The following is a 14,558-nucleotide window of genomic DNA, read 5'->3' on the forward strand; positions in this document are numbered from 1 at the left end:
TTTCCTCACAGATGAACTCTTAACACACTGTGGTCTGCTGTCTGCTTTTCTGTGAATCCACCCTGGGGTGCCAGAAACATCTTAATGATGCAGTAGAGAATCATGGCCCCATGAATTCAGTTTGTAGAACACCTAAGAATCTCTCATTGATCTGAATCCTATTGCTTTGTTCCTTGCTTCTTAGAAGTCACGAGAAAAGCAGGTCACAAAGGTCCAAATGCACAGAACTGTGAGAAGAACAGAACAATCCTTGCCCGTGTATCACTCTCTTTCTGTCCCCAGATGGAAGATGGCCTTTAAGAAGTAACCAATTGCTGACTGCATAAGCTTCCAGTTTAATATTAATTCTGAGTAGAGGTTGAGCCATAGATAAAAGTTTCAATGTTGCTATGAACTGGATGTGGACTGGACCCTTCATGACCATGCCCCCAGTTGGTGTTTTGAGGGGTGAGCTGGTTACTTTTAACTGAACTTGACAGAAAATATGATTACATAAGGAGAGAATCTCTATGAGGAGAGGAATTATTTAGAACAAGCTCACCTGTGGGCATGTCTGTAGAAGAATGCCTTAATTGTTAATTTGATAGAAGAGCTTATTGTGGGGAGCAGCATTCCCTAGGCAGGGGTTCCTGAAGAGAGGAGATGCAAGGAAGTCCGGACCCAGGGTTTTATTCTCTTTGCTCTTAACTGTAGATATGGTAACACTTTAAGTTCCTGTCCTGACTTCCTGCAACAATGGTCTACGATCTGGAAATGTAGGCCAAAGAAACCCTTTCCTCTCGAAGTTGCTTTTTGTCTGGGGTATTTGTCACAGAAACTGATATGAAAACCCAGTAGGAGGCCATGGAGTGTTTCAGTGGTAGAGCCTGGGAGAGCCTGGATGCTGGAGGTGGCTCACCGGGCTGCTGTGAAGATGCCAGGCTGCTGTGAAGATGCCGCCCAGCTCTGGTTTCAGCCTAGCTCTCTCTTCCTCGCAGCTGCCACCAGGTGAAGAGGTCCCAGCTGTAAACTTCTGCTGCCTTGGAAAGGAACCATCCACGCTGCCCTCCTACTACCGTGGACCATAATCCCTTGAAACTCAGCTGAAATGCACCGATTCTCCTTTATATTATTTCTGTCCAGTATTTCATCACAGAGATGAGGAAAGTAACTGATACAGACCTGGTAAACCCATGTGAAGATTTGATTTAAAATCAAATCTATCTCTGTAGGGTTCAAGAAGCTCAGATTTTGCAATCAGGACAGACAGGTAGATGGTACCCCCTCACCTGGGTCTCAGTGGTAGCATCTTCACCCCTCCATCCTGAAAGGGGCTCGCTTGCCACTGCATCCTCAGCAGAGTCAAATGATGGGCCAGGCTGGGTCTTTGACTCTGCTTCATTCTGCTTTTGGAAACTGGTTTTTCCTAAATGAAGGAAGGCATGTTAAATAAAAAAAACAGACTTTCACTGACCTTTGACAAATTCAGGAAAGGAGGGGAGGCACATTTAAAAATAAAATGAAGGTCTGAATATAGGGAAAGTTGGGTCTCCTGACATTCTGCTTCCCATTTGAGTCTATGTTGCCCAAATATTTGCATAACTGTGTATACGTATCTACAGAGGAGACCTAAAACGTATTGCCCTGGGATCTGACATCTTTCAAAACAGTTTGAGACTTTCCACAATAAAACGGGTTCAGCAAGCAAATCATAAGGAAATAGTAAGGCTATCTTTCAAATGATGTTGTTTATCAAATAATGAACACATCTTGGAGGCTGCTGAGGTTTAAATGTGAAATGGTCCCCATAGGCTCATGCATCTGGGGTACTTGGTCCCAGCCGGCCATGCTGCTTCAGAAGGTTCTGGAACCTTTAAAAAGGTTGTGCTTCACTAGAGGAAGTGGGTCAGGAGGAAGAGACCGCGAGGTTTCATAGCCTGGCCCCACTTCCGGTTCTCTTTATTTTCTGAGTGTGGATGCTGCGATGTGACCAGCCAGCCTCCTGCTCCTACTGCGTCTCCTCCCATCTGTTCTGTCTTCCCACTGTGAAGGGCTGCATCTCCTTGGAACTGTGGACCCAAATGAACCCTTTCCCTCTTAAGTGCTTTAGTTTTATCACAGCAATGAGAAGAGAACTTTGGAGGACTAATACTAGATCCCTTACAAACTGCCATGGAAAAGATCTGATTTTTCAGCCTTTCCTAAACATCATTGAGCAGTGGATCCTTGTTTTCCATTGCTGTTTTTTTATAAGACCTTTGTGTATGTATATATTATGTGCTGAGCATATTCTTCCTTGTATACCCCGACTCACCTTTTCTAGCCTCCCCTCACTCCTGCTAGTTCCTTTTGTGCCCTTCCACAGTTTGACTTTTACTTTTCACACACACACACACACACACACACACACACACACACACACACACACATACACACACACTCATGCGTGCATATGCCCCCACACAATTTTATGTATCTACAGAAAAGTCAGAAGAAACGTATGATATTTGCCTTTCTGAGATGGGCGTCATTCTCTTAGTATGCTTATCTACAGTCGTATGCATTTTGCCACAAATGACATGACTTTGTTCATCACAAGTGAACCAATTTCCACTGTGTATACAAATCACACTTTCTTTATCTGCTGATGGATACCTAGGCTGGTGCCACAGCTTAGCCCTTGTGACTAGTGCTGCAGTGAGAACAGATGTACAGGGGTCTCTGTGATGCCTTGTTTCGGAGTCCTTTGGAGAAATATCCAGGAGTGATATAACTGGGTCATATGGAAGATTTAGTAGTTTTTGAGGGATCTCCACACTGACTTGCATAGTAGCTGGACTGTTTAAATTCCCACTAGCAGTGTATCAGGCTTCCCTTTGGTCCACATCCTCATCAGCATTTGTTGCTACTTGTTTCCTTAATAACCTTTATTCTAACTGTGGTAGGATAGAATTTTAATGTGTTCTGACTTACAATTCTCTGATGGCTAGGGAAGACGAGCATGTTTCTTGTGTGTTTGTTGTTGAAGCTGAAGGATCCTAATGGTGACTCTCTTTTAGAATGATCAAGGAAGGTGTTCTGTAAGTCAGCATCCTATTGTGGCATATACATCTGTAGATACAGATGGACACACACACACACACACACACACACACACACACACACACACACACACAAATCGATATAGATATGGAACATCCAATGAAAACATACATGAGAAGAATGGAAATATTTTCAGGAAAACAACGCAACCAGAAATAAATATTAAGCAAATTGTGCCAATCTCAGAAAGACAAATATTGTATGTTTTCTCTCATATTTTATATAGCTACACAAAATCATCTATTTACAGAGGACATAAAAATAGAAGGGAAAGTACGTAGGGGGCCAAAGGGGACCAGTAGGAGAGAGAAGGACAGAGGGGGGAGTTTGAAAAAGAGCAGGCACAACACACAATCTATATACTTGTATGAAAACTTTAAAAAATAAGTTAAAAAAAACCACCCTAATTATCAATAGGACATGCCACACAGTCCTCCACAGCAGTTTGCTTGAGTGAGAAAATAAGGCAATTAGACTTTTATTAACACGGTGAGATGTGTTCAGATGCTTCCATGTTTGAAACGGGGTTAAGGAAAAGGCCATGTTCAACGGTGTACATCACACAGGAAGTGGTTGTTGGGAAGGAAGGAAATGAAACCCACTTTCCTTTTCGTTCCCGAAACTTATGCACGGCATAATTTTCCACCTAACAAATGGTCACCGAGGAAAGCATCAGAAAGTAGCCCTGCTTCCGTGGGTGTCATGGACTGGAGACTTCAGGGTGGGTGACCCCAAGATGGCCTCCTGTCTGCTCACCTCACTGTCTCCCATATACTACCTTTTTACAACTCTTTGTGACAATTTAATTAAGACACAACCCTTGGGATTTGGATGCAGTGAATATAAGTGGCAAGATCAGAACAATCTCCTTCCTGTCCCCTTCTTATGAAGCAATTCAAAGCTTGTGGTTTCTATTCAATTTGTTATAATGACAGTGTTTAATCATGGAGTCTACTCGGCAGCCCGCTGCCGAATTGAGGTCACACATGCGACTGTTCAGGCATAGAGCACATAATCTATAACTAAGATTTCGCCCCTGAAGCTCTGGAGGCTGGGCCATTAATTAACACTGCACTTATTTCAAAAATAATATGCATTACGGCCTTTAAAAATGTAACCTTGGCTGGGAAGGAGCGCAAGTCCTGATGAGGCCCCTTGGCCATTGCTGTCTCTGTGTGAAGAATTTAGTCACAGGAACAGTCTGATACATCCATTCAAACATGTTTAATTAACAGCCTTCTCGTCTAAGTTCTCAGAAACCTGTAATATAACCTTCACATGTGGCTCCTTTCCGACCTTCTAGCCATAAACAAAAGCATTGTTTCAGAGTTCTAGCTCATGTGCTAATACACATCTTGTCAGCACCACAACCACACATGTTAAGAATTATTGAGCATCATCCTGGTCTGCAATAAATATTTTTAATCGAGGGGACAATGGAAACACTTTGACCCTTAGCTTGGCCTCGTCTTTACTCATAAAAGCGTCTTTCCATTGATTGCAGGCAGGTCTCGATGGGAAGGTGAGTTACTTTCCTCTTCAGTCAACACACAATCTGCTGCTGATCAATCAAACTATGTCTTTATAGTTTAGCAGCATGTAAATGTACAGTAATAAGATAAAAATATGTCAGGAGACTTATAGTTTCTGTTTAGAGGACACACAACATTCTACTTACATCAGTGTGTTGGGGCTAAATTTTTCTATATTCAGTTTATCCTTTTTTAAAAGATGTCTTTTATTTTTAATCATGTGTATAGATGTGTCTCTGTACAGGCATGTGCATGAGTGCAGCACCTTCAGAGGCCACAGAGGGTATTGGATCCTCCGGAGCTGGAGTCACAGGCAGTTGTAAGCTGCCCAATGAAGGTTCTGGGAACTGAGCTCGGGTCCTCTTCAAGAGCAGTACACACCTTTAACTGCTGAGCTGTCACTTCAACCCCTATATTCAATAAGGCCTACATGGAGGTTTTTTTAAAGATAAATCTCATGAATATATTTTGCATGCTTTTGTTTCTTCATCAATTTACATAGTCGTCTATTGGTGTGCTGTTTCCTCTTATGAATGCCCATCCCTTAACATAATACTGTAAGTTGATAATGTCATTTTGTTAATTAGTGCATGTGTGTATGTTTATGAGTGTGTACATGTGTGTGTGTACTCTGCTGTGTGGAGAACGGATAGAAAATTTGGGTGTTGTTCTTCAGACACCTTGTACTGCATCTCTCACTTGGTGTTTACTGATTTGTCTGGACTTGCTGGTCAGCAAGCCCCAGGGATTGGTCTTTCTCTAACTCTCAACACTGAGATTGCAGACATGCTTTTTCACATGGGTTAGAGGAATTGGACTAGAGTTCCTGTGTTTGCTAACGTAAGCTCTTTACCCACTGAGCCATCTTTCCAGCCCCTGATAAGGTCTCATGTGTGTTGTTCCACTTTTTGGCTGAGGGTACGCAGAGATTTCCATAAATCTGCATTTTAGTGGGGCAGAGGTCACTGGGTGACTTGTCTCCTGCTGGGTAGTTTTACATGTTCATCAGCAAACATGCTATTATGGTGGGAACAATTTCATTGGAAAGTAGATGGCACTTTACCTGAGGAGGTGGGCTTGGGAAGGTGACTCTGCGGACGCATCCCTCTGGCCGTCATGCTGGGGTCCGATATGGAATGGATGATGGTGGACTCAGAAGAGTTCTGGCTGTCTGTGGAGGAAGGCACTTCACGTTCCAGGGTTTGGGCTCTGGCAGAGGAAGCTAAGCAAGGGGCTGGCTGGAGAGGCGGGAGGGGCTCAGTGTCCTCTGGGGAGCCCGGCTGGCATATGTATCGTCCCATCGAGCGGTTTCCTGAGTCTGGGAGAGGGAAGGTTCCGATCCCACTGTCCAATGTTCTCATCTGGCAGTTTGATTCTAACATAGAGAAAAACAGAGAAAAATTAGAGCGGGCTGACAGAAAATAGGAAAACAACGGTTGTTCTTTGGCTATGATCTGGAGGAGAGAAGGCAGCCAGAGGGAGGTATTTAGAAGAAGAATTTTGATAAAGGACTGGTAAGGCGGCTCAGTCGGCAAAGACACTCGTCTTGGAAGCTTGGTGACCTGCATGTGCCCATGGAAAGGTGGAAGGAGAGAAAAACAAGCCATAGAGCTGTTCTCTGTCCTCCACATGCCCACTGTGGCATTCATGCCCCTCCCCAACACTGTATGGATTCACACACACAATGATGATGATGATAATAACATAAAGGAAAAACGACACACTTGAAAACCAGTGTACTAAATATCCAGTGAGATGCATGACTATGAAAGTATCTCCTTCACATAAGGAGGTAAGAAGAAGGTTGGCCCATTACGGGTGGCCACAGTTGCACGCTCATAGGCACTAGACGGTTCTCTAGAGTGTCGAGAGAAAAAGGAACCATCATTAGAGACCAACCATTATTTTTGATTATCTTTATTTCAGTCTGGGGCTCCTACGGCTTCAATTAGGTGAAGTTTAATAACGGAAATAAAGTGTGTAATGAGCACACATAACTGACCCGGGTGATGTCCTGACAAAGGGGATGGCGTGTTTCTTGCATGAATTATCACCACTCAGTGGCTGACTCAGTCCCAGACTCTAAAGTGGACAGTGAGGACAGGTTATTCCAAATGCACTTAGGGGTCAGAGCAGCGATAACCATGTGATACGTGTGTGATAGACACCTTTTCAAGAAGGGCTAGTCTGAATTACTACTTTATGCAGTGACAAAATTCATCACAGCCCTGTGTGTGTGTGTATGTGTTGTGTGTGTGTGTGTGTGTGTGTGTGTGTGTGTGTGTGTGTGTATAAGTGAAGGCCAGAGGTCAATGTCTGGTGTCTTCCTCAATCATGTTCCACCTTATTTTTTATTCTGTATTAGTGTTTTTGCCTGAATGTATGCACATGCACCATGAGTGCAGTACCCCTGGAGGCCAGAAGAGGGCAATGGATTCCTGGGAACTGGAGTTGTAAGCTGCCATCTAGGTGCTGGAAGCCAAAGCCGAGCCCTCTGCAAGGGCAGCATTTGCTCTTTACTGATGAGCCATCTCTCTAGCCCCCTTCACTTTACTTTTTGAGACATGGCCTCTCACTGAACTTGAGGCACATCCATCCCCCTAGACTAGCTAGCCAGTGAGCTCTTCTTCCTCAGTTTGGTTTACAGCTGTCTCCATTCCTGGCTTTTCCCATAGGTTCTGGGGGATCAAACTCAGGTCCTCATGCTTGAATGGTAAAGCATTTTACTAAGACATCTCCCTAGTTCCACCTTTTGGATTTTTCATTTCTTCCAGACAGCCCAGTATTTTTCTAAATCAAATTAAGCTGATTTTTACCACATATATGACAAATTCAGTACATTCTATCTCATCTTCAGAAAAAGTTTATGTGGAAAATTTCTGTCAAAAATTACTTCTTATTTAATTTCTAAGATGGAAATGTGGTTTATAAAAGCTAATGAGATAGCCTCCAAAATCTGGTTGTAATATAGAGTTTCTGCTCATACAATAAAACTTCAGAATGAAATGTCCTTGTTATCTTACGGGGCCTTGCAAGTCTAGAAGTAGGTAAGAGATACAACTCAGCACTGTTTGGACATGGAGGGGGGTGGGATAGCTATGGCATAATCTTTGTTTTTACTAGCTATCATGTCTCCAGTGCTTATTGGCACAGTGGCTTGTGGTATGGCTGCCATCTGAGTTGCGGGGGGGACGTCTCTGCACAAGAGTGGGCTCCAGTTTCTTGTAGGCTGCTCCAAGTATTACCGTTTGCTCTTTGACTAATCTCTGGAATTTAGAATGGCACCTGTCATACTGAGGGTAGAAAAGGGACGGGATCATAAATGGTAACATGGGCCAAACGCTCAGTGTGCTGATGACGTATTAGGACAGACCCGAGAGGCAAACAACGTTATCTGTGCCGCATACAACCCCATTTCATCATCAGTTAGTAGCAAACTCCAATATGCCCATCACCCCGCTCTCCTCCTTAAATGTCTTTGTTGTAAGTAGTAGCAAACTGAAACTTTTCTTTTCTTTTTCATTTTTTGGTTTCTGTGAGACAGGGTTTCTCTGTGTAGCTTTGGAGCTTTTCCAGGAACTCGCTCTGTAGCCCAGACTGGCCTCGAACTCACAGAGATCCACCTGGCTCGGCCTCCCGAGTGCTGGGATTAAAGGTGTGCGCCACCACCACCTGGCACACTGAAACTTTTCTAATACAGAGGGAAAAAAGACAAAGAAGGTGGATTCTCTAGGACCTGGAAATTTTAGTACTTTTTTGGAAATACTAGGAAGCTGTGGTGACTTCACTCAGAAATATCTTCCATAGGCTTAGGCATCCCTACACTTGGTTTCTCAGTAGGTGGTGCCATTTTGGGAGGTTACAGAACCTCCGGGAGGTGGAGCCTTGTTAGAGAAAGTACAACATGGAGGTGATTTTGAGTGTTAGTTGTCTTGTCCCATTTCCAGGTCACTCTCTGCTTCCTCCTCTGACGGTTGAGATGTGAGCTCTCAGCTTCTCTGTTCCCGCTGCCATGCCCGTCACTTGCTGCTCTGTATGGTCACCACAATGGATGGACTTTTATCTCCCTGGAACTGTGAGATCAAATAAACTCTTCCTTCTGCAAGTTGTCTTGGTAACGATAGTTTATTACAGCAACAGCGAGGTAGCTAATGTAGAAGCAGAGTTCCTGCATGAAGAGGGGCTTCTGTCTTCACAGGATACCTGGACTGGGGCAGAGCACAGCTCCCATCTCAATGTGGTGCCGCCGCCCCCCCCCCCCCCCACCTCCATACGCTATGGGATCTGGTTCAGCTATGGGCTGTGGGGCCCTGACTCCTATGGCTGAGCTCTGAGAGGTCATTTCCCCGCCCCCTAAGATCAGAAGGGTAGAATTCTAGCCTTCTCATTTCAGGGCCTCCACCTGGTCAGCTTTACTTTCAATTCTCCTTACAGATCATTTCCTGTGGTGGTCTGAATGAGGATGGCCCCTATAGGCTCATACATTTGAATGTTTGGTTCCCAGTTGGTGGACTGCTAGGGAGGATTAGCAGGTGTGGCCATGTTGGAGGAGGTGTGTCACTGGGGGGTGGGCTCTGAGGTTTCAAAAGCCTGCCATCATGCCTCTCTCTCTCTCTCTCTCTCTCTCTCTCTCTCTCTCTCTCTCTCTCTCTCTCTCTCTCTCTGCTTGCTGCCTGTGGATTAGGATGTAAACTCCCAGTTCCTGCTCCAGCATCATGCCCACCTCACTGCCTGCTGCCATGGTCTCCACTATAATGGTTGTACGGATGGACTCACCCTCTGAAACTGTGAGCAAGTCAGTCCCCTATGAAATGCTTCCTTCTGTAAGTTGCCTTAGTTAGAACAGTAACTAAGACATTCACCATTTCTATTTTCTCTCCAATTAAGGAGACTCTATGATTGTTGGGAGAGATGATGAGCTCTCTGAATAAGAAGACATTGCCAGGAGTCTGTCCATCTGTCCATCTGTCTGTTCGTCCTTCCTTCCCTTCTCCCTTCCCCACATTCCTTCTTTCCATATAACAATCCTCGGCGTCTTAGTATGTTATGATCCCAAGGCTGGCTGGTTAGCCAACTGAGCCAAATTGGTGAGCTCCAGGTTTAGTAAGAGTCCTTGTTATTTTTTTTTTTAAAAAATTGATAGGGGCTAGAGAGATAGCTCAGTGGTTGAGAGCACTCACTTCTTTTACAGAGGACCCACATGGCAGCTCACAACTGTCTGTACCTCCAGTTCTAAGAGATGTGACACTGTTGTCTGGTATCTACTGGCCCAAGGCCACACATGGTTCACAGACACACATGCAGGGAAAACACTCATACACACAATAAAAGATGATAAGGTAGAGAGAAACTGAGGGGTCTCTCTGAAATCAAACTCATGTCTCCCCATGTTTATGCACATATGTGCATTTCCACACACACAGACACAACAAAGGGACATTGTTAATTTTGTTTTCAGTGATCCCCACCTCTTACGACTGACTCTTTCTGCTAGGTCTCTAGTAAAGACCTCGTAGCCACTGCGGATGATAGAACAGAGAACAAATTTGGGGTCCAAAACAAAAGAGTGATGGAACTCTATGTATGTGCCATTCCGAGGACTGGAATTTTCTGGAGTCTGTCCCCTTATTTCCTTTCCCATCAGCACACAGTACTGCTATACCACAATCTGTAAACGGGGCTCTTTGAATTCCTAAGTTCTCTGAGGATTATGTGTGCAGACAGACTCAAAACCCACTTGCTATTAACAACTTTTTCTTTTTAATTTCTAAAATTCCCAGATGCCAACTGTGGAGGATGTGAAGGTGTCATTTTTAGGAACCTATGAAATGAGCTGTGGATAAGGGCTCAGGCAGATGCCAGAGTTTCACCCTCAAGCAAATTCCTTCTGAATGCATCCACCTTGGGCAGCCAGAATTGTATTGAAAGTGCTGATGCATCTTTCTGTAGTTTCTTTAAAGCACTATTAGTTTCCTGCAGTTCACAAAAAATATTGTAACTTGAAAAAATGTTGGATACTGTACTTCTGAGGCCAGTTATTTCCCCCTCTCAGAGAATTATAAGAACTCATAAAATAATTAAATGGCTATAGTCAGAACAAAGTTCACAGGACCAGGCTTGCTTGGAATCTCCAATGAGTTGGTTTGGTCTTGCCCTAGACAGATGTCAAGTTCATATCTGTATTCGTGAGTATGGCTGCCAAAGGTGCCTTGCTAATGAGTTCAAGGGTTGGGTCATTCAATGTACCAGCAGGCTTCAGTCCTCCAAGGTCACCAATTACATCTCTGACCTTGGCTGACCCTCTCACTTATTCCTACTGCCCCATTTGTCTCCAAATGCAAGCTCTCACACCTGTCACCACCACCAAGCCCCACGAGTCTCTCGGGACCACTTAGGACATGGCAGCCCAGTCATTTCAAAGCTGAGGTTAGAACGAAAACCACATGACTCCTTGACAAAAATCCCACTTCTCAGGACACTGGTCACGTGGGCACTCTTCATCTCGGCACATCTGGGATGCACTGAGGCTGGTCAGCAGCCGGACATGGAGGAATCTGACAAAGGAATGGACTCAGAATCTTCTGTTCCCGACACAGTGAACACACTGGGAAAGTCTGGTTTGCAAAGGGATGGATGTGTTTCCCCTTCTCAGAACCAGATACAGGCATTTCTGAAAGGACCTCTCTAAAGTGATCCAGCTTAGGAGTCTCACCTGGCTCAGACTTCAGGCGCGAAGGACGTGACCTTACTGAAAAGGTCAACAGCAGCCCGGGGGCAGTCAACAGAGGTCCTGTGTGGGATGGTGGTGGGGAGGAAAGGTTTTGAGAAATGTCTCCCATGGGGTTTCTTCAACTGTCAACTTCACGTATGAGATACAAAATCCCCACTTGGGGGCTGGGGAAACACCTCATCAGTCGCACCTGCCAGATTAGCATGAAGATCTGAATTTGGTGAAAAACTCGGTGTGGTGGTACAGAGCTGGGAGGGTGGAGACAGGAGGACCCCTGGAGCTCACTGGCCAGCTAGACTAACTGGTGAGCTCCAGGCTCATGGAGAGACCTTTTATCAAAAAATAAGGTAGAAGGCAACGGAGATAGACATCCACTGACACCTCTGGTCTCCACACATGCAAGCTCACACATACCCACCCACATGCAGCACACACACACACACACACACACACACACACACACACACACACACACTAAAAATACATGCAAATCAATAAACAAGGTGAATCTGAAGACTCAGAAGAATGGGACAGGAAACCACAGACTTTGGGTCTGGAAGGACTGGATTTGCTGGCCTGCTTGGCTTTTTTTTTTTTTTTTGCTGATTTTGAGAAAATAAAAATCAAAGGATGTTTGACTTTCATAATCAGAGTTCATTTCTTTACATCAGTCTGGGAGAGAGCTGATGATGCAGCAGTGTTCACTAAGTCTCCGTTAGCAGCCTCAGGCAGGCAGGGACAGAAGCCTCCTGCAGACACTTAACCACCATATAGTCAGGACATCCAAAGCAAACCACGCTGTCATCCTTGAAGCCAGGGTGACACCACAGCAGCTAGGTACACTTTATTAAACAGCCTCTCTATTTTATTTTTTTAATGTGTTCTTTAAAAAAATGATTTATTCTTTATGTGCATTGGTGCTTGGCTCGCGTGTATGTCTGTGTGATGACGTAGGGTCCTCTGGAACTGGAGTCACAGACAGTTGTGAGCTGCCACGTGGGTGCTGGGAAGTGAACCCGGGTCCTCTGGAAGAAGAGCCAGTGCTCTTAACCATGGAACAAACCTTAAGCAATTGTCTTTTGGTAACTATATCCTTGGGAATGAGCTCATCAGGAGTATTAAGGAGTAACTGATGAATAGGGAGCAAAGGACCCATGGTTGGTTGTAAGCTGTCTTGTGTACAAAAGTGAAGGGGCCATTTTCTTGAGAGGTCCATTTGGGAGCCAGTATGTATCCTTACCATTATTCACAAAGCTCAAACAAACGATGTTCATGGCATTACCTTTCGCATAGACTTGGGATGTTACATCAAACAACTAAAGGTTAGCTCACATGATTTGTAGTCAGTGACCTGTCACCATGTCCTGAGATCCCTTACCCAAATAGCTTAGGGCCAAAACTGCTTCCACGTTGTTTTCAATATTCACTTAACCTTTTAGGTGATTCTCTGAAAATTCAAAATCAGAAATACTCCAAAATCAGAACATTTTTGATATGCGCATATATGTGTGTGCATGTTATTTGTGTGTATGTTCTGTGTATACACATGTTCGATGTGAATGTGTTTGTGTGTGCAGGTTGTCAGAGGACAACCTTGGCTGTTGCTACTTAGGTGTCTTCGCCCTTGTTTTTGTTTGGTTGGTTTGGTCTGGCTTTGAGACAGGGTCTTTCACTGGCCCAGACTGCAACAATAGCTAGGCTGTCTAGCAAGCGAGCCCCAGGGAGAGACAGAGAGACCTCTGTCTCCCCAGAGCTGGGGTTACAAGCCTGTGCCACCATGTCTGGCTTTTCTTTTGAAACATCAGTTCTGGAGACTGCACCTGCCTGATGATTACAAGGTGAACACTGTAGACTGAGCCGTCTCCTCAGTTTTTGAACCTAAAACTTTTGAGGATGATATCTGCATTTCCAAAGCCTGAGAAGCATGTTAGAGTTTGGCTCTCACGTTAGGGAGGCCTAGGCTACGATTCAATGCAGGGAGCTAGTCACTTGTGGATTCAAATGAATTACATTACTAATGATTTTTCTCTCTTTAACCCCCAGAGATCCCAGGAAAACAGAAAACACGAAACTTAAATCTCTCTCTTTTCACGATGAAAACTTCTGCTATATCTATAAAACTCTTGGCTGAAAACCAGGTGCCGTGGAGGTGGAGGACCCTGAGGTTTGCTGAGCAGCCAGCCTAGCACAACAGTCAGGGACCCTCTTTAAATAACAAGGTGGGCAACACTTGAGAAATGGCAGTTAAGGTGGATTTCTCACTTTCCATGTACACAGGCGCGCCAAATACACAATGAAAATCCATCACAAGTCAACAGCCAAAAAGAGTGGGTTGTGGGTGCTCAAGTCTCAGAACATCCTATTAATTGGTGTGCTTTCCTAACTTGGCTATAATCTGAGTGGTCGTGTACGTAAGTCTTGGTAAATGCCAACTCCAGGTTTGTACACATCTTTAAGCCACATGGTGTGGTGCTGGCAATAAAAAACTTAAACCACAGATGGGGACACAGATTTCTTTATTTGCACATCTCTCTCTTCATCTGCCTGGCTGAAATAAGCTTAAGAAAAAAAAATCCAAGCCAGTTGCCAAAACCCTATCCATTAAATGTAGGTTATCTGTTTTAAGTTTACCTCACAGTTTTGTCAGGCAATACAAAAAAAAAAATGATTAAACTGATGATTCATCTCCAGTCATTTGGTAACTTCTGGCTGTGGCATGAAAACGACCTTCTAGAAGGTTAAATTCAATGTGATGGCTTGGGATGCATGGAAATCCTCCCCAGTCTCTAAGTTCAAGCAGGTTTAAGCCGTCTGAGGTTTGGAGAACATTTAAGAGAATGTGAATGTGTTTTGTGATCCTTTGAGCTTTCTTTGGCATGAAAAACACCAGATGCTGGGAATTTGGTTCACTACCGTATAGGGAGCGAGCATAAGCAAAAAAGTCGACCATTAAGAGGAAATCAAACATTAAAAAGAAGGAAGTAAGAAGGCTCAGCAAGTCAACGTGCTCTTAACGCAAGCTTGATGATCTGAATTTGATCCATGGGACACGCAAAAAGCCCCATACAGTAGCACACATCTATAACTCCAGGATTCCTTCTGTGAGATGGGGCACGGGGACAGGAGGATCACTCAGAAGCCCAGGGATCAGCTACCCTGGGGTACACAGAGCAGCAGAAACAACAGGAGAGATCTGGCCTGCAGAGAACTGACCC

At 44.4% G+C, this 14,558-nt stretch overlaps 1 protein-coding gene across 8 annotated transcripts in view; it reads right to left on the reverse strand.

Moving 5' to 3' along the window:
* Nckap5 (NCK associated protein 5) overlaps positions 1–14,558 on the reverse strand; it is a 926,583-nt gene that overhangs the window by 60,882 nt on the left and 851,143 nt on the right. For 7 of the 8 annotated variants that reach the window (XM_052736785.1, XM_052736787.1, XM_052736784.1 and 4 more), the window contains 2 exons: positions 5,677–5,988; positions 1,269–1,405 (listed from right to left, as the gene is read on the reverse strand). In XM_052736785.1, coding sequence (XP_052592745.1) covers positions 1,269–1,405; positions 5,677–5,988 — 449 coding nt within the window. The remainder of the gene's footprint in view (positions 1–1,268; positions 1,406–5,676; positions 5,989–14,558) is intronic. The other variant, XM_052736792.1, reaches the window with a different exon arrangement.

Source organism: Peromyscus californicus, unplaced genomic scaffold (genome assembly GCF_007827085.1).
Source record: "Peromyscus californicus insignis strain IS unplaced genomic scaffold, ASM782708v3 Scaffold_14__1_contigs__length_90479793_seg_2, whole genome shotgun sequence".
Lineage (NCBI taxonomy): Eukaryota > Metazoa > Chordata > Mammalia > Rodentia > Cricetidae > Peromyscus > Peromyscus californicus.